At 43.6% G+C, this 27,387-nt stretch overlaps 1 protein-coding gene across 2 annotated transcripts in view; it reads right to left on the reverse strand.

Moving 5' to 3' along the window:
• Positions 1-27,387, reverse strand: part of EPS15 (epidermal growth factor receptor pathway substrate 15) — a 127,913-nt gene that overhangs the window by 88,563 nt on the left and 11,963 nt on the right. Inside the window, exon 2 of one of the 2 annotated variants that reach the window (XM_075935959.1) lies at positions 7,871-7,912. In XM_075935959.1, coding sequence (XP_075792074.1) covers positions 7,871-7,912 — 42 coding nt within the window. Of the gene's footprint in view, positions 1-432; positions 1,570-7,870; positions 7,913-27,387 lie in introns of those variants that run through there. The other variant, XM_075935960.1, reaches the window with a different exon arrangement.

The following is a 27,387-nucleotide window of genomic DNA, read 5'->3' on the forward strand; positions in this document are numbered from 1 at the left end:
TGCCCCCCCTCTCTCTTTTGAATTCTAAAGCAACTAAATTCTCTTCGGTGTATTTTAACAGCTTCCTTTCAAAATAAATGCATTTTACATTAGAACAGATGCATTTTAAAGCGGGTGCTAGAATGAATCCACTATTTTTCTTAAACTTAACCTAACTATAAAATATTATCCACACTTTGTACTCAGGAGTTAATGCAAGGGAATGAAATATTTTTACATTAATTTTTATTTATAAACATACAGAAATGTATCTATTTAATACAGGTTGAACCTCTCTAATCCAGAACTCTCTGGTCCAGCAACATCTGTGGTCTGCCAGGAGTAGCATTCAAGATTTTTCAACCTTTAATTACACTTGAGTTTTAAGGTCTTCAACAAAAGGTACAGGATTTCAAGTATACATCTGAGCAATACTCAAATAAATCAATGTACAATAAAGATCTTATCTGGATGAGACCACCACATGATTCTCTTCCAATCAGTTCTTCCCAATTGCAGATTTTCTCCTTTAGTAACTCCTTTAGTAACCATGCCTTCAAAGCATCAGACTTATATGTACATACCAAAATCCTCAGGAGGTAGGTTAAGCTTAATGGAGTAGTTCAGAGTTCATTACTAATATGCCCTGGAAAAGTCTGCAATGTCAACTTTTCCTGTCCTGAAGGAAACGGCATATCCAGGAAGTCAATGATAATGTTGGCAAGGCACTTAGGTACAAGATTGCATTTTCCCACATTTACAGAGCGGTACCTAGGACTGGATGTGACCTCATCTCCCGAGGGAACAAAACGTTCATAGCCAAATATCAGATGGAAAAGAATAAACTGCAAGCTTTGAGTGTCTGTAAAGTACCAACCACATGAAATTATAGCGGCCTAGCTACAAAAATTCAAGAAGGAGAGATTAATATCTCCTTTGTTTTGGTCTTTGACAAGACAATTACTGATGTTCTTTTGATCGTACCTGTTTTTTTGAGGCTGGCAGACAAGATGCCACCTTATGACAAGGCCCAGGGGCTTCACTGAACAATGACAAACAGAAGTGCTTTTGGGCAGCTTCGTTTGATCCATCAGCTGCGACCCTTCCTGAACAAGCATGAATTGGCAACAGCGATCCACGCTCTTGTTACATCCCAACAGGATTAGTGTAATGCACTTTATATGGGGCTGCCTCTAAAGAACCTTCGGAAACGTCAACTGGTCCAGAATCTTAAGACTGCTCGAATCTTAACTAATACTCGTTATATAGAGCACATTATGCCAGTGCTTCAGCAGCTGCACTGGCTTCTAGTATGTTTCCGGGCACACTTTAAGGTTTTAGTCACGATCGATAAAGCCTTAAAAGAGTTGGGTCCGGGGTATCTGAAGGACCGTCTTCTCCCATATGAACCTGCCCAGAGATTGAGGTCAGCTGGGGAGGCTTTGCTTCATGTTCCCCCACTTGTGGAGATAAGATTAACATTTGTGCAGAACAGGGCCTTCTCAGCTTTTGTTCCCAGACTGTGGAATTCTCTTCCTCGGGATATTCTCATGGCACTAACACTAACATTGTTTCGGTGTCAGGCTAAAGCCACCCTTTTTACTCGTGCTTTTATTAATGTTTGAGTCTGTATGTGTGTGTTTCTCTTCTCTATATGTTTTTAGCACATTTTATGTCCCTCTGGAGTCTTATATTTTAAATTTTTATATATATTTGTATTGTGTTTAAACAGTTTTTTATAAGTCGCCTTGAATATTTTAAATAGAGAGGCAGGGTAAAAATATTTAAATAAAATAAAATAAAATAAAATAAAATAAAATAAAATAAAGTCTGGGTCACCTGTGTGTTAGTATTGTTAAAAATAACATCAGAATTATAGGAATGTGTTTAGATTTCATGAAAAGTTTCTAGAGGTCTGCATGTATTTCACCTTATAAATATTACTAGAAGATGTATTCAGCCTTGCTCTGGTCTATAACGGAAGAGGTGAGGTTTTTTAGGAAAAAGAAACGAAAATGTATTATTTCAATGATATTTCAAAAATGAAGGCAGGCGTGAGAGATCAAGGGTGAGGAGAGGCAGAGTGGCAGACGTTTGGGAGATATGGGGAGGGCTCAGGATAGGAGGAGGGGATGCTAAAAAGTCAAGGCAGGTAGGAGTCAGAGCTGGGAAATGGGGAGGGCTTACCAGGGCCACCCATGGCAGCAAGGGCAGCACTGCTCTGGTGGCAACTCCTTCCGGGGGGCCGTGGCAGCACTCCCCTGCCAGCAAGCCCCGCAACTGTCCTCCCCCACAGCCTATCGGGAAGAAGCGAGGCCCTCTCATGCAGCAACACTGCGGCAGCCTGCAGCCACCAGCCTATAGTTTGTTGGGGGTTGAGGCTCGGGGGACTTTCCCCCTTCATCTAACCCCCACCCGCATATATTCCCCTGTGGCCTACAGGCTGCCTGTAGAGGAGCCAGGCTGTGGGGATGCCCTCACCTTCAGCGCCCTCCCCATGCCCTGAGGTCTCTCCATGATGGAGTGTGGGGACAGGCTCCAGGTTTGAGGTGGGGGGCTCCTTACCAGTGTGTTGGCAGGCAAGAAGGCAGAATCCAAGCCCTTCTGGCCATTTTCTTGGCGCGGCAGATACCACCAGTAGCTGCTCTCAGTATCACGTCCCTCCTCTCTGTGCCCCTCCCTTTCACGTTCTTCCTCTCTCTGTCCCCTCCCTTTCCATGTTACGGGAAATAGTCCCATTCCCAGAACTTTCCATTTTCCAAGCACAATCAAACCCTGACCTTGGTTTAAGTTAGGGTAAGAGGAAGCTGCATATCAAATTTCATAGTCATAGCTCTTATGAGGAGGAGTTCTTGAACAAACGGGCAGACACTCTCTAAAATACATATACAGATAACAAGGGGTACATTAAGGATTTGTTCTTGAAGCACAAAAATGTTTGCTAAAAACCGTAAAACTTCAGTCACGAAAGAAGCATTACCAAACGTAAAATATTAGTTTGCCACAAGAGGTCTCATCTACTCCCCGGAAAAAGGCGGCATATATTGACACAAATAAAATCATAGTAAAGCGCATCAGTGAACAAAAGACTGCATTGATTGCTTCCCCACATCCATGAAGCAGATATGTACAAAAGCACTCATCCTATAATTGCCTGAACAGTGGGGGAATGCATAAAAATCTGTGTCAAGGAGAAATTAACATTATACTGCCTGGAATTTGGAGATGGCACATTTCCAATCATAACCAAAGGATCCCTTAGTTGCTTAGCCCTGAAGAGTTTACATATTACAAGAGCTTCTATTATCTTTTGTAGTTAGTTTAATCACAGGACTGGCTTCAAACATTATCTTTGGTAACAGATCTAAGAGTAAACTAATGTGGAGTAATGGACAGATCCTCTGGTACTGGGAGTAGCATGACTATTATTGTGGTTTTTTTGGTGAAACGGACCATCTGCTACAAAGGCAAACTTGCCTGGGTGGCAAGCTATACAAGAGAGACCAAAGAAATTGTCTGTGGTTTCATGTTAAAATTGTCAGAGTGCTTTAGACGTTCACACTTGTTATCTGGTTGGTGAAATTTAATTATAGAACATACAATCAGTTTGAGGTTTGGACTTTGTTTCTTGACATTCTGCCTTGAGGTTAGATCTCATGCTCATGAGCTACTCTAGACAGCTCAACAATTTTAGCTAGCTCTTTTATACCAAGTAAGAAGAAGTACAGGGAGGATTTCAAGAAAGTCTTTCATTTTATCAAGCTGACTCAGCTTAAGTTAGTAATGGAAAATCTTAAAGTAAAGCCACATAAAAACTTATTTAGCATGATTGCTTTAGTTATCGTAGGCAAAATTTGTATGCACCATCTTCCCAGATTTCAATCCATCAGAAGATCACTAAGAAAAAACAAGCTCTCAACTTCATCATATTTACAGATACACCAGACAGTATACTGTACTGGCCTTCACTGTTTCTGTAAAGGATCAAATGTAATCCTGCATTTCACATGTAATCGTCTACAAAAACAAACTCATTATGTTTATCATAGATTGTAATGCCCTGAAATTCTGAAGGATTTGACAGCTATTACAAGCAATATAAAGGATAGAGAAAAATAAAATGAGGACACTTTTGCTTTCAGCCCCTCTTTAAAGTCCAAGATTGATCAGAAGCTGATCAAGCAAAATAATGAAAATGGAAAAGAATGCTGTGTGATGGAATTAAATTAATATCCTAAATTAATTTGGCCAATACTTTAAAACATTAATTCCAGAGGCAGAAAGGGCATTTACTAATCCCAACCAGGTTCTTTTTAATCTGTTGAGTTGATCAGTCAAGTGTAATTTTCACAAAATATTACGATTTGTAGTTCTCCAGGGAATAAATTGACAACGGTTAATGAGAAGTTATGCTAGAGATAAGCATTTTGAAGCACACTATTGAATTTTCTCTAATATGTTCTTTCTTAGATTGGTAAGTATCTACAGGCTTTTGGATTGTCTTTTGAAGCCAAGGGTGAGATGATATTGTCTTGCAAAACCAATGGACAATTCTCCCTGTTTAAGGGATTAACAGAACATTTGAGGTATTCAGAGCACTACACACGCCTAAAGACATTTATAGAATTCACTGACAAAAGCCTTGATAAAAATGCCATTTGGAAAATATATTGGAACAGGTTCACCTTCATGTGTTCATATTTTCACTTCTAGTGGTAATTTTTGTTCTCTAGCAAACTCAGCAAGATTTTACAGGCTGGAAGCAACTACTGTGAATTTGCGATTTAGTGAAAGTCTGAAGTTGAATGAAGTTTTTACCAGAACTCTACATATCGCCTGAGTTTATCATCAGTACTTTTATTTCTTACAGTAGTGGGCTCAATATTCAGGGATTTAATGGGATGGTATACTTGTGCAAGCTTATGGTTGTCTTTTTTTTCCCTCTCCCTCTTTAAAACCACTAGTATGTTATAAGGAGCTCTCTGCAATGTGCAACTAATGCAACTGTAGTGTCAAATACAGCCTCATTTTATACTCAGTGGGTCCTCATGTAGTTTTGGCATCCATTCAGAAAAGAGCTGGTGGATCAATGTTCTTCCACTATTCAAGGAAACCCCAGAGTTATATTGAGTCAGCATTGTCTATTTTTAAATCTTCAACTCTATCCTCTAGGAAGATCATTTTTTGAGGAGTGAAGACAGGTGACTGTCATTTGAATGGATTCTGACAAGGTTACTTTTTTGTTCCCCGATGTTAGGCTCATTTCAGAATAAGCTTTCCATTCAATTAGTTTTAGATTTAGATTGCAGGGAATTACCGGGTGTATGGCTCAGGTGTTTTGACCATTTCCCTGATTTGCTCTCACTGTTTTCATGTTTAGCGTCCTGAGAGTATGGTTATCAAAGCTATCTTCAGTAATATTAAAAAGGATTTTTTTTAGATTTAAAGAGATACAGATACATTTGATTTAAATCATTAGAATGTAGAAAAATAGTACTTGGAATGCGAATACTATTTCAACTAGAAAAAAATTCAACTAGAAGCTCAGAAACATTGCTTAGATACTATCCTGAATGACATCACTTCATGGATTTCATTTTTTTAAATCACTTCTAATTTGTAAATTTCCAAGTTACATCTCTCTAATGGGAGATATTTGTCCTAACCACATCATGCCAGAGATATTCCAGTTGAGTTTGATAAGACATGACTCGGACAGGAATTAGAAGGGAGTGTGTGCTGGAGATGTGCCCAGCTCTCACAGTAAATATCAGGTAGTTTGACTTGCTGCTCTGCATCTGTTTCACAGGTATGCAAGCTTGGACGACTATAATCTTTTGAATGGACTCTGTGGCAATTCTTCCACATTAGGCAAAAAAGTAGCAATATTCACGTATGCTCCTCTGGTTTCATCTAAAAAGCTGTCTCTGAAATTCAGGACACTAAGCAGTTTCCCGACATTTCACTTCATTAAGAAAATCATCATAATCAATGAGCTTAGAAATAAAACACTCAATCGTGATTGCAATTAACACTGGCTGACTGTCCTGGAGTACCGGTAAGTCTGTCAGGTTATTTAGAACTGTCTATGTAAGAACTGGGAAAAGTGAAGAATCAATCTGTTTACATCTAGCCTCAAATGTAATGTTGTCCACACTTCAAAGGGAGACCCATTCAAGCATTTTTCACCTGCTTGCCAAGCCCACCTCTTCTAAGATTCTTGCTTGAGCTGTTGTTGCACTTAGAGGTAAAAATATAAGGTTCCCAGGTTAATATAAAACATATGCAGACAATGACTCTTTTGCCTTGCTCAGGGCCTCATGCCTCCCATCACAGCAGATTCTTGCTACAGGTTAAACCGCTCTAATCAGGCAACATCCATGGCCCAGCATGATTTTAGTTAGACAGATGTCCACTTATGAATGTGATTAAGTTTCCCATGGTCCCATAAAGTTTGTTTACCACCACCACCAGTACTGACTCGCAGTGTTCTGTGCCATTATTTAGCTCTAATTTACCCCAAATGCCTTCCAAGAGCCCAGTAAGCAAGTTGATAACACTGCTAGACAATACTGACCTCATGAGATCCAGCAAATTCTCTGGCCCCGAGGGTGCCAGACTAAAAGGTTCACCAGACTAAAGGTACTAATTTCAGATTCTCCTAATAAGTAGAATTTAACTCAGATACCTGTACACACATTGGATTTCTCCCTCAACAGAGGAGAAAGGGAGATGTGATCATCATATCCTTAAACTTGACATCCGGGTTCATCCTTGCTCCTATCAACTGGACTGGACACCTAGACCCAAAATACAGAGTCTGGAGGAAAAATCTAGTAGAGACTCATCCCCAACGTGGAAAGAGGGCAGGGGTCAGAGAAAGTAGAAAGATGATCCTTTCCAGCTGCTAAGGGGACTTGATTTAAAATTTATCAGATTCTTTCTAATCAGAGGCTAATAGAATAGACTGGGCCCCTAAGGCAAATCCAAAGACAGCACCTTGATAGGAATCAATCAGTTTTCACCTTCCTCTCAGCAGTTGGGGCAAACTGAAGATTGAGTTTCTTAACAAGTGTCTAGTAGTTCTGCCAGATTATGGCAATAATTTATCTTAACCTCTAATGTACTCATATCAAAACATAATTCAATAAATCAAAATGGCTCCTATTTTGAAGAGTCAACAACTGATCAGAGGAGTTGATAACCTAACAATTTCAAGTTAATTTGCAAGAACATGCCCCAGATGAAGAGAAATACATGTGTTAACCTGCCGGTAATGTGTTCCTCTATTTAACTGAGATTCTATTTAAACTGTAATATTTAACAAGTTCAACCTATAGCTCACTTAGGATATGTCTACAATTAAAATGCTATGGCGGTACAATACCCCACTGGAGCTCTTCAGTACAGACAGTAGTTACGACAACAGGAAAGATTATCCCATCAATGCAAGTCATCTCTCTCACCAAAAGTCAAAAGCTACGGTGAGAGAAGAATTTTTCCCTCAACCTAGTGGCCTATAGCTCAGTATAGTTATGTTTCTCTAGGGTACAGATTTTTAACACTCCTGAGACACTTCACTGTACCAACATTAAATCACCAATATAGTGCCTAAAGGTACTATTACAATTTAAAAAAAAAAAAAAAAGGTCAAGGACCCAGAACCAAAACAGGTTTAAATGGGATTTGCCCCATGGGCTACCATTTTAACCAAGCATTTTAAGACTGCTGTGATTTTCCTTGAAACTCTAAAGAGAAAACACCATAATGAACCCACATTACAAAGTCTGACAAAAATATTCCATCTTCATCTCTAAAAGGACTATCCATTAGCAACAAAAAGTTTTTGAACAGAACTAGAAATTGAAAGTAAGAAAATAAAATCCCCTACCTGTCGATAATACTTCTCATACACAGGATTTGCACTGGATAGCTATGAACAAAGAAAGAAAAATCATGATTAAAACATAATTATACCAATTTAATTCACATCATATAATCAAGCTGCATAATTTAACAAGGAAAGTCTGGCATTTATACATCTTAAAAGGTTGTTTTGGGTCAACTTATACAACTGTTTACAATGTTGCTTTAACTGAACTGGTCTCAGCAGATGAGAGAGACAGACAGAGACAGGTCTCATAAGAACAGCCATCCTGGGTCAGACCAAAGGTCCATCCAGACCAGGACCCAGTCTTGTGACAGTGGCCAATGGCAGATGCCCCCGAGAGAAGGAACAGAACAATTAATCATCTAATGATTCGCCCCTGCCCCCACCCCAATCACACATTCTAAGACAGCAGCTAGCCACACACTTCCTGCCCATCCTAGCTAATAGCCATTGAATTTATCAAGCTCATTATTTTTAACCTTGTTAAAAACCTGGCTTTCACAACATCTTCTGGCAAGCAGTTCCACAGGTTGACCGTGCATTGTTTGAAGATACTTCTTTTTGTTTGTTTCAAATCTGCCACCTATTAATTTAATTTGGTGACCCCTAGTTCTTGTGTTATAGAAGCAAGTAAATTACATTTCCTTATTTATTTTCTCCACACCAGCCATGATTTTATAGACGTCTATGATATGCCTTCTTAAGGCCATGTCTATACTACAAGATAAGGTCAAATTTACAAAGATCAGGTATTGGTCTCCGCTCTCCTTCCTTTGTCTCCCTCCCTGGGAGGCTGAGCCTGGGTATCTGGGTTAATACACATTTAGGAGAGTCAGTAAGAATCTCCCATCACAGTGCAGGGGGACCCCAGGTCACCGAGTAGACAGCACCCCCACTACACCACAAAGGCTCTGAAGGAATTTTATGAAGGCCCAGTTTGGAGTCATGCATACTACTCTCAAGGACGTGCTTCTACATTCAGCATGCTTGCCTGCAAACCTCCCACCCCTTTAACACAAGCAATAAAGAGACTGTTGTTCAGAAATCATGCATTTTTATTTAGGGAACACAGCAGAGAAAGAAAAGGATTTTGTGGAGGGAGCTTGGGAGGGAGTGATCACAGTTGTGAGAAGGACAGCCTTTTGCTTTGTGACATCTCTGGGGGTTCAGTTCGAGCTGCCCTTGATTCCTCCCCTGCCCCATATTCCAGGCCCTTAGGGCAGGAGGCGATGGAACTCTGAGGAGGGAACATTGGTCTGCAAGAGCTGGAGGGGGTGTCTATACATGTAGGCATCCTGGAAACCCGCATAAGATCCATCATATCCACCATGGACGACAAGACTCTCCTAGTGCTTCACTTTCAGTACCCTGCACATTCTCCTGTCCTCACACTCTGCTCACATCTCCTCCTGCAGTGTATTCTTCTACTCGCTTAAGCACTCTCTGTCCAAGTACACGGATTGCATTTACTCCTTAAACATCGCCTCCGTACTTCATTTTCGCCTGCAGATTTGTGCCAGATAGCTGGTGGAGCCAGGGCAGTGAGCAACAGAATCACTACGGTTTCCGCTGCAAGGAAAAAGTAAAGGGCACACTTTACAGGAGAGACATTGTAGAGAACATAAAACCTAATCTGCTAGAATACAAGGAAGGCCTATCTAAAGACAGCAGGGATGTGTTATGTATAAGGCTACTGTTATGCTTTTAAGTGGCCACTATGCAGCTGGTACACCTCAGAATTCTTAGGGGAACAGCTGGGTTCAGTTTGGTGGCAGGCATAAGGGACAGGCCCAGGCACAAGCCTGAAGGAGGGAGGAGTTCCAGGTGTAGCTGCAGGTCATGGGCTCACATGGTGCCCAAGTTCCCTGTAAGCTGCACGGTCACACAGCAGTTTAAAGAGCCCCACTCAGTCTCAGAGCTCCCACACAGGCAGGGAGCTCAGCTGTACAGCTAGGGGAGGGGCATCTCGCTCAGCAGCTTCAAACGGAGCTGCCTGCTTCCAACGAAGGAGCTCAGAGAGCAGGTAAGGAGTGAATAAGTGTCTGGGGGAGAGCTGTAAGGTGGGTGAGTTTGGGGAGAAGAGGAGGTACAGAGGGAGGGAGTAACTGGCTGGGGGGGGGGGGAATCAGAGGGAAGGAGAATTTAGGGAGTCCCAGAGAAAGGCAGAAACCCAGTACTCTTCTCAAGCCACCTGGGCTGGAAGGAGGCGAGGGGGGGACTGACTACCTGGGGTAGGAGGGAGATATAAGGGGTGAGCGAGTGCTGGCATTAGGGTGAGGTAGAAGTGGAGAAAGGTGGAGAGTTTGTGCTATGTCCTGTAACTCCCAGCTAGGCTGCTGGTGCCTGCAAGTCTGAGAAGAAGGATTTTATCCCAGTCCCATTGGCTGGGCTGGAGGGAGCAAATTGCATACGGGTAGGTGGGGAAAATGGGGTGGGAGGGTGCTGGCATCTGTGCAGTGAGGTGGAGGCAGTGGGGAGCTTCTTTGGGATGTCCTGACTCACTTGCTGCAGTCCAGGTGGCAGTCCTCTTTGGCTGGCTGGGTTGCGGGCAGGGGAGGAAAGCAGGCTGCATGGGAGGGAGAGTGCCAGGATGTTTGCATAATTACATTTCAAACAACGTTTATAACGGTGTTAATGGCTTAATGTAAGAAAGAAAAAGATTCTTTTAACAGAATTTTTCGGAGTGTTGCAGGTATCTAAAACTCTGATCTTAATGATTTTTTTCAATCCTGAGTTACTAATTAATACATGGTATATTGTATTGCATTAAGGCCAGATCTTTGCTATGTGGTAGAATTCTGGCTCTTATGCATCAGAAGTAGCAACTACTAGGTGTGATGCTAGTTGATTTGTAGGATAAAATCTTATTTGCAAGATCTTTGAAACATGCATCTGCCTACAAACCCTGAAGCCATGTGTTAATTTGCTCTGGGGTTTCTACTCTTTAAGTTGGCGACACACACAAGGTGAAAGTTGGAAACCAGGAAAAAGTATGTTTTTACAGGTCTCTGTTTAACTTGTTCTTGTATAGCGTGTAACAATCCCCAGAGAAACTGCATTAGCCTGAGTGAATGCCTTTTTCTCTCCTTTTCAGTGTTAGTAAATATTGTATTAGTACTTACAAGGAGAGGATGACTATTTCTAGTTGACTCACAGATTTGTTTAGCATCTTAAGCTGTGCTATGTGTGGCTAATATTCATTCTGGTGTATTTACTAATTTGAATTGTTAGAAAGGATAATGAAACATGTACTCCAAGGGTAATATTAATTTTCTCTTTATTTGATTTCATATTAAATAAATATTGTAAGCATTGCTCCTTGTTAACTATCCCTTATTTTCATATATTTCTTCCACACCTATCGACTGTTTTAATCTCCACCTCTAGGCTTTTTGTTTGTACTGATGGTGCATCATCCATATACTACCTCAATACTTGTGATGCACATAAGAAATTTCAACCCACCCAAAGATAGAAAATGTTAGAGGGAACAATGGTGCCCCGGTGTTCGGTATCTCTTCCCCCCGCCCCGTTTGCTGCAAGAGTGCAACTTTCTCTTCCCACTGGAGTAGGTGCACAGGAGGGGTCTGGGAATGGCAGCAGCTCAATCCATGCTTCATTGGGGATGAGCCAACGCAGGTTTACTGCAGAGGCATCAGCGAACAGCTTCCCCTGATTCATCAAGGTTGCCATGCCAGATATCAGTCTTCTCTGAATCACACAGAGAGATAGTGATAGAAATGTAGCCGTGTTAGTCTGGGGTAGTTGAAGCAAAATGCAGGACAATGTAGCACTTTAAAGACTAACAAGATGGTTTATTAGATGATGAGCTTTCGTGGGCCAGACCCACTTCCTCAGATCAAATAGTGGAAGAAAGTAGTCACAACCATATATACCAAAGGATACAATTAAAAAAAATGAACAAATATGAAAAGGACAAATCACATTGCAGAACAGGAGGGGGATGCGGGGGGGGGGAGGAAGGAAGGTAAGTGTCTGTGAATTAATGATATTAGAGGTAGGGAGAGTGGGATGTTTGTGAGTTAATGGTATTAGAGGTGATAATTGGGGAAACTATCTTGGTAATGGGTGAGATAGTTCAAATGTTTGTTAAGTCCTTGTTGGAAAGTGTCAAATTTTAACATGAATGACAGTTCAGAGGATTCCCTTTCAAGTGCAGATGTAAAAGGTCTTTGTAGCAGAATGCAGGTGGCTAAGTCATTGAGAAGAGTGTCCTTTCTGGTTAAAGTGGCAAGAAACTGTTTTCTCTTTGTGATCTTGTCTGATATCTGTTTTGTGGGCATTAATCCTTTGGCGAAGTGTCTGAGATGTTTGTCCAATGTACATAGCAGACGGACAGAGAGATAGGGAATAGATGCTGACTGAATGTGGCCAGAAACCTGGACTTTATGCGGCAATGCTTTGCACTGTAATTATGTCAGACCACTAACCACTGGGTTGGCAAGGTATCCTACTGTGGAGAATGGAATAAGGCAGATCTCCCCAGAAACCTTTTGAGAAGGATTAAAGAGTTCTTCTATGAGAGCTTTAGTGAGATGTGCAGGGTGGATTCCTGCTCTCTGTCCAGACATGATAAGCTGTTCCAGGGATACTTCCCCCATCGCCTCCCACGCTATGTAAGCACAGTGGCTGAAATCTGATTACTTTTTTATGTAAAAAGTGGGTTATGGCAAACTCACCAGAAGTGCCCTCCCCAGGATCAGTATCAAAACTTGAGACATCCTGGGAGAAGGGGATGGTCTCCAAAATTATAAAACGCTCTTGGTGCTCAGTGACATCTGTTGCCCCATTTGCCTGCTGACCATTCTCCTCTTCCTCCTGCACACTGCTGCCTGAGGCTACTAGAGCACTGTCTTAAAAAGAATCCATAGACTGACTAAGAAAGCTGGTTGGGTCCTCCCCTAGGATCACATGCAGTTGCTCATATAAGTGACATGTTTCCGGTGATGCTCCAGATCATCCTTTTGCCTCCTTTGTCTTTTGGTACAACTGCCTCAACTCCTTTATTATCATGCAGCACTGCCGGGTGTCCCTAGTGTATCCTTTCTTCTGCATGCCCTTTGCGATCTTGGCATAGGTATCAGCATTTCCTTTGCTGGTTCATAGTTCTGTGAGAACAGAGTCCTCTCCCACCACAGCAACGAGGACAAGATCTCCTGAACCCTCCATGCTGATGCTCGTCAGTGACCCACCCTGGGAACTCATGGTCAAGTATGCTGCTCAGGTGTGTTGCTCGCTCTGAAGTCTGCCCGCCATGCTGGCCACAAAAGAAATGAAATTCAAATTTTCCTGGACTTCTCCTGTTTGCTTGGAGAGAAGCAGAGTTCAAAGTTGTGGCAAGAGCAGGACACCTTCCAGAAGCCAGGAATACTGACTTTCAAAGCGCTGTGTCTGCACTGTCAAAAAGTCAACCATCTGAAATCAAATTTAGCAATTACTCCTCGTGACAGCAGAAGTAGAAAAACAGACTAATGGCACAAAGTAAAACGAACAGGTGTGGTGATGTGGACTCATTCTTTTTTAAAAAAAAATCATCCTAATGCAGCTAAGTACAGCGTAGACCAGGTGTTAGTCTCCTCTTTTCTAACCTGAAAAGTCCCAACATAATTAATCTCTCCTTGTATGGCAGTTGTTCCATACTCCCAATCATGTTTGTTACCCTTTTCTGAACTTTTCCCAATGCCAAGATATCCTTTTTAGATAAGGCGACAACATCGGCACGTAGTATTCAACATGTGGGCGTACCATGGATTTCTATAGAGGCAATAAAATAATCTGTGTCTTTGTCTCTATTCTTTTTATAAGTATTCCTAACACTCTTCCTTTTTCACTGCTGCTGCTCATTGAGTGGATGTTTTCAGAGAACTATCCACAATGACTTGAAGATCTCGCTCTCAAGTGGTAACTAGGGATGTAATAGTGTAGTCAATTAACCTGTAAGCAAAAGCTGTCATGTTAATGCTATAGACTACACACATTTCCCTCCCCGGCCCAGTACATTTCTTAGCAGGCTGGCCAGCAGCCAGGCTCAGTCCTGGCTTGTGACGGGTCCAGGATCTACCCCAGCTGCAGCTCTGCATTTAAAATGTATTAGGAGTTGGGAGGGCAGGTAGGCAGTCCGGCTCAGCTGCAGCTCATGCCAGATCTGGGAGCTCAGACAAGCCACTCCAGATAGGGGCTGCTGCTACTCCACACTGCTGCCTCTCTCAACTGCCAGTCTGAGAGGGAAGCTGGTTTTTAAACTGTCTCCCCTCGCAGACCAGCTCCCACCTAGCACCCTGCACTGTTGCCTCTGATTGAGAGGCAGCAGCATGAAGCGGCAGGGGGCTCCTCTGGAGTGAAGCCGGAGTGCATTGGCTGCCAGCCCCACCTCCAGGGCCACAGAATAGTTGGACTAACCAATAAGAATTCATGGAAGTTATTCAACTTTTCAATCGACCAATATTTAACATCCCTATTGACAACAGTTAATTTACTCCTGTCAGGGCTGTTCCCCACTCTGGCACTCGGAGTGCAGAAAATGGGGGTCCGCAAGGGACCTTAAATACCTTGTCTCTTTAGGCTCTGCTTACAACAGCTCCCCAGTCACAGATTTACTGACTATGCAAGGTATCTGCCACCATCAAGTCATTTAACCCTCAAGAAACAAGAAGGAACACTTGAATTCCTTCCCCCGGATACCCTAAGCTCTTTTGCCCCAAGAGAGCTTGAAAAAAGAAGCAGAAAGCACAGAAAAACAAACTCTCTCTCTCTGATAGCGGACCTCCAAGGCTAGGCAGACGCACACAGAGACCTTCTGTTTCTTTCCAGAACACAAGCATCAAATCATCGCCTTAAAAGAGGTAATTTTATTAGCAAAACAAAGAGATATACTTAATAAAACATACTTGGTTGCTAGGTATAACAGAATTGAGTAAAACAATTTACAACACCAAGAACATCTGTGGGTACTCTCTTAGATAATTAATGGGGGAGAGAAGGCATAGATTCACACAAAGTTTAACCAAACAACCAAAACGAAGAAAAATGCCCTGATGGAGAATAAATACACATTTTCCTTTTATTTACTCACGATCCCTTCCTAGTTGAGTTCACTTCCATGCCCTGAATTCCTTGGAAGCATGGTAGTCCTGCCTGGGTTTAAATCATTCTGCGTGTCTCAATTCCTGATTTAACTCCCCTCACAAAGAAAGCTGGCAAGGTATTTTATACAATTCAGAGTTCAGCACTGTATCCCATTAGTTTTTGTGCCTCCCTGCCAACCCCACTGCTACCTGAGTTAAACCCTTTAGTCACTGATGCTGGCCAGCACTGTTCCTGTCCCTCACAACTCCCCATTATTTTTTATTTATATTTATATAGTTGGAATGTTTTCCAATGTTCATTACTTTGCATTTATCAGCATTAAAATTCATCTGCTATTTTTTGTTACCCAGTCACATCATTTTGTGAGATCTTTTTGAAGTTCGTCACAATCAGCTTTGTTAACTATCATCTTGATCATTTTAGTATCATCTGCAAATAAAAACAACCCAGTTTAACTTCTGTGCCAGGGAAGATAATGGAACAAGTAATTAAGAAATCCATCTGCAAACATCTGGAAGATAATGAGGTGATAGTAATAGCCAACATGGATTTGTAAAGAACACATTATGTCAAACCAATCTGATATCTTATCAAAGAAAACTATCAAACCTTGTGGATAAGGGAGAAGCATGTGGTATACCTAGACTTTGGTGAGGCATATGATACAATCTTACATGACCTTCCCATCAATAAACTAGGGAAATGCAACCTAGATGGGGCTACTATAAAGGTGGGAGAGTAGTTATTAATGGTTCACTATCATACTGGAAGGGCATAACAAGTGGGGTTCTGCAGGGGTCTGTTTTGGGACCAGTTCTGTTATCATCTAAATCATCGATGAAGATATTTAACAGAGAGTACAATTACTAAATTTGCAGATGATACCAAGCTGGGAGGGGTTGCAAGTGCTTTGGAGGATAGGGTCAAAATTCAAAATGATCTGGATAAACTAGAGAAATGGTCTGAGGTAAACAGGATGACATTTAATAAGAACAAATGCAAAGTACTCAGGAAGGAACAATCAGTTTCACACATACAGAATGGGAAGTGATTACCTAGGAAGGAATACTGCAGAAAGGGATTTAGGGGGTCAAAGTGAACCACAAGCTAAATATCAGTCAACAGTATGACACCATTGCAAAAAAGCAAACATGATTCTGGCATGCATTAACAAGAGCGTTGTGAGCAAGACACGAGAAGTCTTTCTTCCGCTCTACTCTGATATCTAGTCAGTTTTCCAAAATTAATAGTTTCATAGCTTACACCTATAGATGGGACGGCTCTGCACACACCTCGACAGCAGCATGGAGGTGGTAGGTTTTACATCTCCTGGAGGCAGCAAGTGGAGCTGGGGGGTATGGAGGGGGAGGAGTTTAATGCATACAAAAGGGAAGTGACTGTCTAGGAAGGAGTACTTCAGAAAGGGATGTAGGGGTCATAGTGGACCACAAGCTAAATATGAGTCAGTGAGACACTGTTGCAAAAAAAAAAAAAAAAAAAAAAAAAAAAAACCAACCACAAACATGAGATGCATTAACAAGAGCATTGTGAGCAAGACAAGAGAACTCTTTCTTCTGTTCTACTCTGCACTGATTAGGCCTCAGTTGGAGTATTGTGTCCAGTTATGAGCACCACATTTCAAGAAAGATGTGGAGAAATTGGAGAGGGGCCAGAGAAGAGCAACAACAATGATTCAAGGTCTAAAAAACATGAGTTATGAGCCCAAGGATGAAGGAATAGGGCTTGTTTACTTTCGAAAAGAGAAGACTGAGGGGACATGATAGCCGTTTTCAGGTATCTAAAAGGATGCGACAAGAAAGAGGGAGAAAAATTGTTCTCCTTGGCATCTGATGATAGGACAAGAAGCAATGAGCTTAAAATGCAGCAAGGGAGGTTTAGGTTGGACATTGGGAAAAACTCCCTGTCAGGGTGGCTCAACACTGGAATAAATTGCCGAGGAAGGTTGTGGAATCTCCATTACTGGAGATATTTAAGAGCAGGTTAAACAGACACCTGTCAGGGATGATCTAGACCTGTGGTCACCAACCAGTCGATCGTGAAGCCTCAACCAGTCGATTGCGAGGCGTTCGGGCCCCCTCCTCATCTTCCCCCCCACTCCCAAGAAGCCCCACTACCTACCTCCAGCAACAATGGAGGTAGTGCCGGCTTCCCACGGGGTGGGCGGATGTTCTGCAGCTTCGTGCCACTTCCGGGGGTTCTGGAAGCGTGCTGGCTGCTCCCCTCCTTCAGGTCTGTGGCGTGCCAGGCACACTGCAGAAGCGGGCATCGGCCCCAGAGGAGGAGCGCGGCGGCTTCCCTACACCGCAGGAGGGATGACTTGGACCCAGAGGAGGAGCGTGGGGGTTCCCTGTGCCACATGAGGGGGGTTGGCCCCATGGGAGACGCATGACGGGGGTTTCCCTACGCCGTGGGGGGAGGGGCATCAGCCCCGGGGGAGGTGCGCAACAGCCGTTTCCCTGCGCTGCAGGAGGGGGGAGTCGGGCCCGGAGGAGACATGCACCGGCTTCCCTCGGGGGGGGGGGGGGGATCCTGGGAGGAGGCGGGTGCAGGGGACTCTCTGCCCCCAATGGCACCGTGTTCCCTGCCCTCCCGGCACCCTGTTCCCTCTCCCCTGACCCCAGCCGCAGAACTCTGTCCCCACTGGCACCCTGTCCCCTGCCGAAGCACCCACTAGCACCCTTCCCCAGTACTATGTCCTCTGCTCCCACCAAAAGAGTTGCAGCAACATTAGTGAAGCTTGGGGGGGGTGGGGCGGAAGAGGGTTTTTTTGCATCTCACTTGCGTGTCCCCCAACTGACTTTTCTATGCGTCAGTGGCCCCTGACTCAAAACAGGTTCCCTGTCCTTCTCAGAAATAAAGACAGTGCAGAAACCTTTTGTGTTTGACACAGAATTTTATTTAAAAATGAAGCCTGGCCAACAAACCCCCAATTGGGGGTCATAACACTCCTGCACACAGCATCATAACACTCCTGCACTCCCCCTTCCCCCAGACCGTACATCTGAGTCTATCATACACTGGAACCCCCTGCCCTGAGCCCCTCACATACCCCAACCCAAATTCCTGAACCCTCACATCCAGAAGTCTGTGGCTTGCTTAGTACCCTAACCCTACATCTGACCCCAACACTGCCTGGCCTAGAGCCTCCTCCCCGAGCCAGCGTCCCCTTCACCTCCTCCTCCTGCATTCAGATTTCCTCCCAGAGCTTGCACCTCTCACCCCTTCCCAAACCCAAATCCCTCATTCCCACCCTAGAGCCTACACATCCTGTCTCAACCCAGTGAGGGAACGGCTAGACTGCAGGAGTTTTTCAGGATTCCGGAGATATCCCAGAAAAACTCTTCTGCATCCAGGGATGCGTCTGTTCTTCCACTTCTTTTAGTGGAAGAGCAAACACGATCTTTCAGTAACCCCTATATTCCTCTTTCCACGAGGAGTAAGGGGGCTTTCAAAAGAAGGGGGTTTTCTGACATTTGGTCCAGTCTAGACAGGCCAAATGTTGGAAAAACCTCTTCCTACAGAAGAATTAGGGGAAAAAAAGCAGCAGTATAAGGGAAGGTGATAGCAAGTGATGGAGAGGAGGAGAACAGAGAGGGCAGAGCTTCAAGGAAGTGGCGAGACAGTAGATCTTGGCTTGTTCTGTCATTTAAAAAGTGATCTTGGGTGTAAAAAGGTTGGAGACCACTGATCTAGACAGTGCTTGGTCCTGCCGTGAGGGCAGGGGACTGGACTTGGTGACCTCTTGTGATCCCTTCCAGTTCTATGATTCTAAGATTATATGGAACAGTAGGATTCATTTAAGATTTTTACTTCATGTGATTCTACCCTTTCTTTCATATATAATGCCACGCTCCCATTAGAAGAGCTGTTTTGTCCCTCAAATATATTTTGTAGCCTGGTATTATTGTGTTCCATTGATTATTCTTATTCCACCAAGTTTCTGTGATGCCTATTATATCAATAATATTCTCAAACTTTCAGGCTACACAAAGCTCACCTGGAAAAGAGCTCTGTGTGGCTGAAGAGCATGTCACTTTTGACAACAAGCCAATGCTCACAAGAACTTCAACATCAGATTATAAACTACATAAATTTGAGCTTATCCATATGAGTACTTCACAAATTCAAAATGTCATTTGTGGCCTAATCTGCAAAATTCTCTTCAATCTATAGTTACTGAATGCACAGTTAAATCGGTGTCATTGTTGGCAACATTCAGTTCAGATTACACTCTCCATTTGTGTGCCTGATAATGTAGCTTTATACAATGTAACATGCCTCAATCTAACCTACCAGCCTTCCTTTCTGATTTACTGAAAGGAATCGCCTAGTGCTGTCGGTAAAGATGCATTAAGCAGGCTGTTTGTGTTTGTTTTTAAAAGTTAACACAGGAATGAATTTAAAGGACCTATTCATCACTATTGTCACCTTTTTACTGTTAAGACAGTTTTCTTTTTTAATTTAAGAGTATAAAAGTTTTTTGTACTAGATTTGTTTTTACAGAAGCAACTACATAATTTATGTTTATGAGAGTGGAGAATGAGGAGTGTGTGTTAAAAGATAAGTATGATCAGATCAGATGTTCTAGGGAGGAGCCAAGGATAGATGTAAAGGTGCCGGAGATTACTGTAAATCCCTGTAATGTGGAAAGGGCAGACTGAGGACTTTAAAAGATAAAGCAAGCACCTTTCAATTGGGACAAGATAGCTATGATATGAGAAGAACAACTGAAGTACACAAGCACTCCTCAAATGGTGACTGATTACTGCATGATGCTGTAAAACTTACTGACCCCAATGAAGGAAAACTGCTATAAAAAAAGGGCTGCTTTGCCAGAGTTTTTGTTTCCTGTCCTGCGAAGATTCAAGAGCATCAATCCTGACTGATAATGCCCGTTCCTCCTTTGCTCAGCCAACCTAGCCAGTAGGTTGATATAAAACAACCGACTGGTAACTATCACAATGTTGGTAGGACTCCTGTGTGTGAAAGCATTTATGTGAGTATATGCTAGCTGCTTTCCAAATGTATTCTTAATAAATGTGGTGTATTGCCTTTTCTCCTAAAAAGCTCCCATGTACTTCTTATAAGCATAACACTACCTATGAAACCATTTTTCTGTCCGCATCTAGTAGAAGCCATGAGAAAGTGAGCTTAGGAACTTGCAGTCCTTCCAGTTAAACTGAGTGTATCTTCAATGTTGGTTCACTTCATTTTTGTTAGCTTGGATGCTAACCCATGTGTTGCCCTAACTCCCGTCCCTTCAATCCACAGAGAGAGCCTCTAATTTAGGCTTGGGGCTGCTTTAAACCCAGGCTAGCAGGGACACCAGAGGGAATAGACTCAAGCTCAGGTTTTGCGTCAGTCTGGACTGGCAATCCACTTATTTTACAATGGAAACCTTAGTCAAGACAAGTTTGTGTGAGGTTAATCTAATGCTACCCCACAATACTGCCTGGCTGTAGTTTCTCATTTACCTCCTGCATTAGAAGTCATGTATATTGGGTCATCCTTTTAATCCAACATTTGTCAGGTCAGTTTCTACTGCACTTCCACAGTATTTCATGGACACCAACCAAGAAATCCTCCTGTACTACCAGTTGATCAGAAGCTTACACCAACCTTCTGATAAAACTACAGTGTGGTATCAGCATAAGCCATAACTTGGGGAAATGTGTCTCAATGACATATGTATATTCAGTGGTCAGGGAAAAAAAAAACAGAAGTAGAAAAGTCAGGTGCATTATGAATCACTTTATGGTTTGCAGACTCAACTCCTTAACAACATTCTCTTTAAAAATTCTTGATACTAAATGCTATTTCCCTTCATTTTCAGAACTGTCTGCATTAATAAGTTTATTCAATTTGGAAATTACTTACATGTGGTTTTCCATACACTGACACAGACACCACCTCCACACTAGATGAGGGACAGAAAGTTAATAGGGTAGTATAATTTAAATGCACCACTAAAATCTACAGAGTACACGAAGAGAAATCCATCCCAGCAAACAGATTATTACAGCCCCACCATTTACACAGGTATCATTTACACAGATATGGTAAAGGTGGGTGCTCTATCCAGAGCTAACTCCATAATGAACACAAACTGTAAAATTATATTCTCAGATAAAGGCCCTCAATTCACTTCACCTACTAGACCAAGAAAAGGTGAGTAGTTGTGTGACTTTCAGGTCTGGAGCAAAGCCGGTCTTTTCCTATGCATGTGTATGAGCAGGGCTTGCCGAACCGCAGCGAGCCCCGCTCACCAGCCACGCTGTCCAGCGATCTGAGCATGTGCAGATCATTCTGCACGTGAGCAGATCGCCCAAACCCGGCTCTTCCGGGTTGCAATCAACTTGCCACGGGCGAGTTGGTTGCATTATTTTTCGAGCCCTGTGTATGAGACATGCTAGGGAAGTGGAGAGAGCTATAGTATTTATATAAGGATCTGCCTACATAACAAAGACAGCTGTAGCTGTCATGTGTCAGCTGAAGGGGCTTGAGCTGCGGGGCTATTTCATTGCTGTGTGGATTGCAGCCCAAGCTCTGGGACCCTCCTATCTTGCAGGGCCCTAGAGCCCAGGCTTTAGCCTGAGCCCAGCAGGCTATACAGCAATAAAACAGTCCCACAAGCGTGAGCCCCACAAGTCCAACTTGGGTGGCATGGACCACCTACGGGTGTCTAATTGTTAGGGTATGTCTACGCTGCAAAGTTAATTCGAATTAACTTTAATAGCGTCTATACAGGCAAACTGCTATTTCGATATAAAATCGAAATAGCGGGGCACTTAATTCCAATTTGATAAACCTCATTCTAGAAGGAGTAACACCAAATTCGAAATAGCTAATTCGAAATAAGCGCTGTGTAGATGCTTATTTCGAATTAGCTGGCCTCCGGCCCTTCCCAGTTTCCCCTAGTGGCCACTCTGGGCCAAACCAGGAAAACTCCTCTCCTCTCCCCCAGCCCCGGAGCCCTTAAAGGGGTAGACTCTGGCCAGACTGCACGTGCCAGACCCAGTGGCCCCACAATGAGCCAGGCAGCCAGTGCCAGCCAGCTGTCCCCCGCCCAGTCCCCCAGGAGCCAGCCAGGGGTTGTAGACACCGCGCTCCCTCCTGAACTAGGAGATCATGGACCTCATTGAGGTTTGGAGGCAGGCCCCCAACGTCCATGATCTGCACTAGATGGAGGAATGCGGCCATCTACTGCCGCATAGTTGCCACCATGGCCCAGAAAGGCCACAGGCACACCCAGGAGCAGATGCTCCTGAAAATTAAAGAGCTGCAGCAGGGGTACATCAGGGCCACTCGGGGCACCTCCTCAGCAGGGGCAGACGTGTGCCCTACTTCGAGGCACTGGACTGCATCCTGGGGGGGACAGTCCATGCCATCCCAGGGTGCAGCGAGCCGGTACCAGAGGGCCCTAACCAGGACACGGAGAGGAGCCACCACACCTCCAGGACCCCCGAGCAGTCCCACCTGCAGAGTCAGCAGGGTCGTCTGGAGAGGACATACCATGTAAGTGCCGTCACTGTCCCCTACCCAGAGGAGGGGCAGGGAGGGAGACCAGGGACCGTGCACGTGTGCCTTGTTTACCACGGATTATGCAGCAACCTGTGCACGGGCGAGCAAGTGCCGTGCCACCCCTGGGCTGGTGGCTCCAGCTGCCTGTCACACAGGGTCCTTGGCCTGATAGCCACACGCGTGTGTGAAGAGACCTGACATGCTCCTGACCCTGAGGCAGGACATAGCAAGATGCCCTTCTTTCACAAGCTCCTTCTTATATCTCCCCCCACCTCACCCACACTATACACAGCACAGGGCCATGGGTGCACTCTCGGGGCAGCTCCCTCGCCCGGGAATAGCCAGACATTCCAACCATGGCCTCTGTGCAAGCACATCGGCTCTGACGGTGCAGGACACGGTCATCCTCACCTCACAGAGGTGGGCTGGGCTTCATCTACTGTGTCCCCAGGGATAACTGACTACTTCTCTTCTTTCTCCACAGCCGCAACAGCTGCACGTGCAGGGTGCACCAACCTGCCCAGGACATGCTCCCGCACCCGAGGGCTCCACAGGACAACCACAACATGGCAGGGGTACCAAGAGCAGCACCTGGGGGCCCTGCGAGCCCTGACCTGCATCGTGGAGCAGCGGGCACAGGAAGAACAGGCGTTCTGGAGGAAGCTGCTTGCCCAAGGTCGTGCTATCTGTACCCATCTGCAGACTCTGGTACAGAGCGTGCTGCCTCAGACCACTCCAGCACCTGCTGCCCCCCCAGCTACCGTTCCTCCTCCCACTTCTTCTCCCCCTACCGCCTCTCCCTCCTCAACCGCCTCCTCAATCTCCACACACCCCCCACCTCAACCTCCACACCTTGCTTCCCAGCCCTCCGGGAACGCGGAGGCCCCCACACCCGCTGTGCTGGGAAACATGTGGTCTGATGAGACCCCCACCTCTGAGCGCTGAGCTTCCCCTCTCCCTTCCTCCCCTTGCTTCCCTCTTCCAGCTCCCTCCTCCCAGTTTTTCCCCTCCCCTCTCCCACCCTCTTTCCTCCCATCTCCTTTCCCCAGTCTCCCCAGAGGGTCATCCGCCCACCCCCTCCGCACTGTTTTGTTAAATAAAGCGTTTCTATTTTTGAAAAAAAGTGTATTTTATTTGACATCAGGAAGGGGGGGCTAGGGAGGGGTAAGTGGAAGGACATGAGGGAGGAATGGGGCACAAGCACCCAGTGGGGCAGACCAGGGAAACTATTCGTGCTCCTCGGGGCGGAAGCTCTCTCGCAGGGCCCCCTAGATACTGACAGCCTCCCGATGGATCTCCCAGATGGCAGCCTGCAGCAAGTGCAGCCAGACTGGTAGCAACGCGTCCACAAGATGCACCAGAGTGCCCAGGGGCAGCTCTGGCTCCCTGTGGCAGAGTGCTGTGGTGTCCCGAGAGAGGGCAAGCAGAACACACAGAGACACAAATGCTTTGCTGTCCCTCATTGAAGCCCTGCCGGAACTGGTTCCAGCCAGCCTTAACTCTGATTCAGAGTCCATTCAGGGTGGACGCGCTATTTCGAAATAGGAAAATGCTAATTCAAACTGCATTTTGTGTGTAGATGCATTAATTCAAATTAACTTAATATGAATTAACTATATTGAATTAAGATAACTCAAATTAATGCTGTAGTGTAGACATACCCTTAGAGCACATTTTTGTGAAGTGTATGACTAGTATTATCAACAAATGGATAAGAGGTATGTTTGCCATCTGTAACTGGGAGTAACCCAGCTGTCAATCTAGTGCCTACACAAATCACTAATAAAGCAAAAAACCATTTCCTCTGCACACAAGCCAAAAATACTATTCATTCCCTGTACAATGCAAATATTTAACTATTCTTGCAACCCTCAAACATGTGCATATGTGAATAAAGGTTTGTAAGACCTGACCCAAAGATTTTATAACCGTGTTCATTTCTAATTTCATATTTAGAAATCTTGCATACCTATGTACAAACTGGACACTGCCAAAACATACATAAGCAATTGTTGTAATATACGGTAGTAAAATATTTCCTACAAGATGTGCATTATAGGTTTAAATCTATTTTTCTTGTATTAACACTTTGTACTATAGCCTCTTTGGCCCAATATTTAGCCAATATTAGGGGCTTTCCCAGGTTGTTTCCATTGGAAGGAGATACTAATTAAAAAAATCAGGAATTTATTTGGAGCACTGCTATTTATTGGTGAAGAATGTATACAAAGTCCAGTTTTCATGACCACAATAGGAACAGATGACTGAAGGCAGTTTCCTTGTTCAAAATATCCAATTATTGGGAACTAATGATCATATCCCAGAAAGTTAGGTTCAGGAATCAAAGCAAACAGAAAAACACCTGGAGAACACTGTATAATAAAAATTATTGAGTTACTAAGTAGACTACTTGGAAAGTATACTTATTTAGAGATAGATATATTTATCCTTGAACGTTTGTTTTATTTTCTGTAAGCTATTTGTATCTAGGGTTGAATTCAGACCACTAGGTTTGGGTTGACGGTACTGGCAGCAATATTTATCACCCTGGATCATGCTACCTCTGATTTTGTTATGGTCAAGTTCCCCATGAGAATTTAAATTAGTGCATGTTAAGACAACACATATAGGAGGATGCTGATACGTGGACTTCTTTAAAAAAATTGGCACACTGGTATTGTCAGATCATTACATATGATTTAATATCAAGTTCCTTTCCCTCAAGCTATTAACAATTATCTAATAAGGGGCATCCAGCTTATAGACTGTCATTTCTATTTGTTTGATGAGAACCTGCCTAATTGACCTCTGTACTAATGCTCAGAGACCTTTACTGATGTAAGATATGAAAAGGCTTATAGAAACATATTATTTTTATTAGCACCTAGGAACCCTAGGCATAGACTAAGATGCCACTGTGTTAAATGCTATAGAAAAGAGAGAAAAGAAACAAACCCCTGCCTTTAGGGAATTAACACATTTACAAAACAAGAAACAAATGGATACAGCGAGACAGAGAGTACAGGTAAACTAGGAGACTATATTAGTCAGCGGGACAAGCAGGTAGGGCCTAAAATCTGTGTATTCCCTCAACTAAATATTTTATATACATAGATGTTCCTCTTAATCATCTTAATATCTCATTTGGGTCAAATTCACAGGAACCCAACAATAGTTTACAAATGCAACCAAATTAAAATTTCCATCAAAATTCTGGAAACAAATTAGCTAGCCAGTGAGTGCAAAGAAGAAATGAACCCTACAAAACTCTAAGGTTATATCTACAGTGTAGGCTTCTTGCGCAAGAACAGCCGTTCTTGTGCAAAAACTTGCAGAGCATCCACACTACAAGCCCGTTTTTGCGTAAGAACGTTTACAGTAGATCACTGGAAGAGAGGGCTTTTTGTGCAAGAGTTATGCCTCTCCCCGCAAGGAATAAGCCTTTGTGCAAAAAGGCTAGTGTGGACGGCAACAGGGGTTTCTTGTGCAAGAAACCCTTATGGCTAAAATGGCCATCAGAGCTTTCTTGTGCAAGAGAGCGTCCACACTGCCATGGATGCTCTTGCGCAAAAGCACATGGCAGTGTGGACCCGCTCTTTCGCAAGAAGCCTGCAGCGTAGACATACCCTAAGGCTATGTCTACACTCGCAGCTTGTTGCGCAAGTACAGCCGTTCTTGCGTAAGAATCTGCAGAGCGTCCACACTGCCCGCCTGCTCTTGCGCAAGGAAATTTACAGTACAGCGTGGTAAGAGATGGCTCCTTGTGCAAGAGTTACACTCTTTTTTTATCAGGTGTAAGCCCTCTTGCGCAGGAGGGCAGTGTGGACGCTCGGCAAGGATTTCTTGTGCAAGAAAGCCCTACATTTAAAATAGCCATCAGAGCTTTCTTGTGCAAGAGAGCATCCACATTGCCATGGGAGTTCTTGCATAAAAGCACAGCGCGCACATCGCAGTGTGAACGTTTTCTTGCCCAAGAACCTTTGCACAAGATGTTCTTGCGCAAGAAGCCACCAGTGTAGACATAGCCTAAGTGTTTTAAGACATACAGCCTACATTTGTCTTTTCTGTCCCATCTCCCCTTCCTCGCTCTCAAGAGGAAGGCTGTTTATCTGCCATCTAGATGCACTACAAAACAGAATCATACTTTAGTTCAGCAAAATATTATACCAGCCAAACCTATCACTGATACTCTTGGACAGGAAACATATGCATGTTCACATCCTGGAACTAAACACTTTGCTAACTCAAAATAATCTTTTAATTCAACATTTGTATTACAAGCCAATAACTTTTTTCCCCTCTAGATTTCTGATGGGTGGGCTCATTTTCATTATAACATCAGTACAACCAAAGTAAACGGAATTTCCTGTGAAAGTGGTAGTTTTGGAAGACAGTTTCAGTTTACTGGCAACAGACTTCAGTTTTCCCCAGAACGAAATAATGAGCAAAAAGATGACCTGAATTGCTTTTTCCTTATATCAATATATAAGTGTGCATTGAATTCTTCAGTATCAGTTCAGAATTCTGTTGGGTAACACTTCTTCACTTCACTGGACTTGGCACATACAGTTGCAGAGTAGAAACTGTGCCCTTATTTTCAGTGTGAACAAGCTAAATTGTATAAAAAAATTAATATACAATTGTAAATGCCATTAAAATAAATTACTTTAACATTAACATGTGTTCCAGCAATTACTCTGCAAAGCTTACAGTTTGTGTTGAGAACGTCTGATCCTTACAGAGTCCTAACCAAGGAAACAAAGAACAGCTTTAGAGCCATCAGTCTCAGCCTTCAGTCAATTAGCCAATCATATATCCTTTAAAGTTTTTATCTATCACTACTACTACTACACAGGGGTATATTTTAA

Source organism: Pelodiscus sinensis, chromosome 9, assembly GCF_049634645.1.
Source record: "Pelodiscus sinensis isolate JC-2024 chromosome 9, ASM4963464v1, whole genome shotgun sequence".
NCBI lineage: Eukaryota > Metazoa > Chordata > Testudines > Trionychidae > Pelodiscus > Pelodiscus sinensis.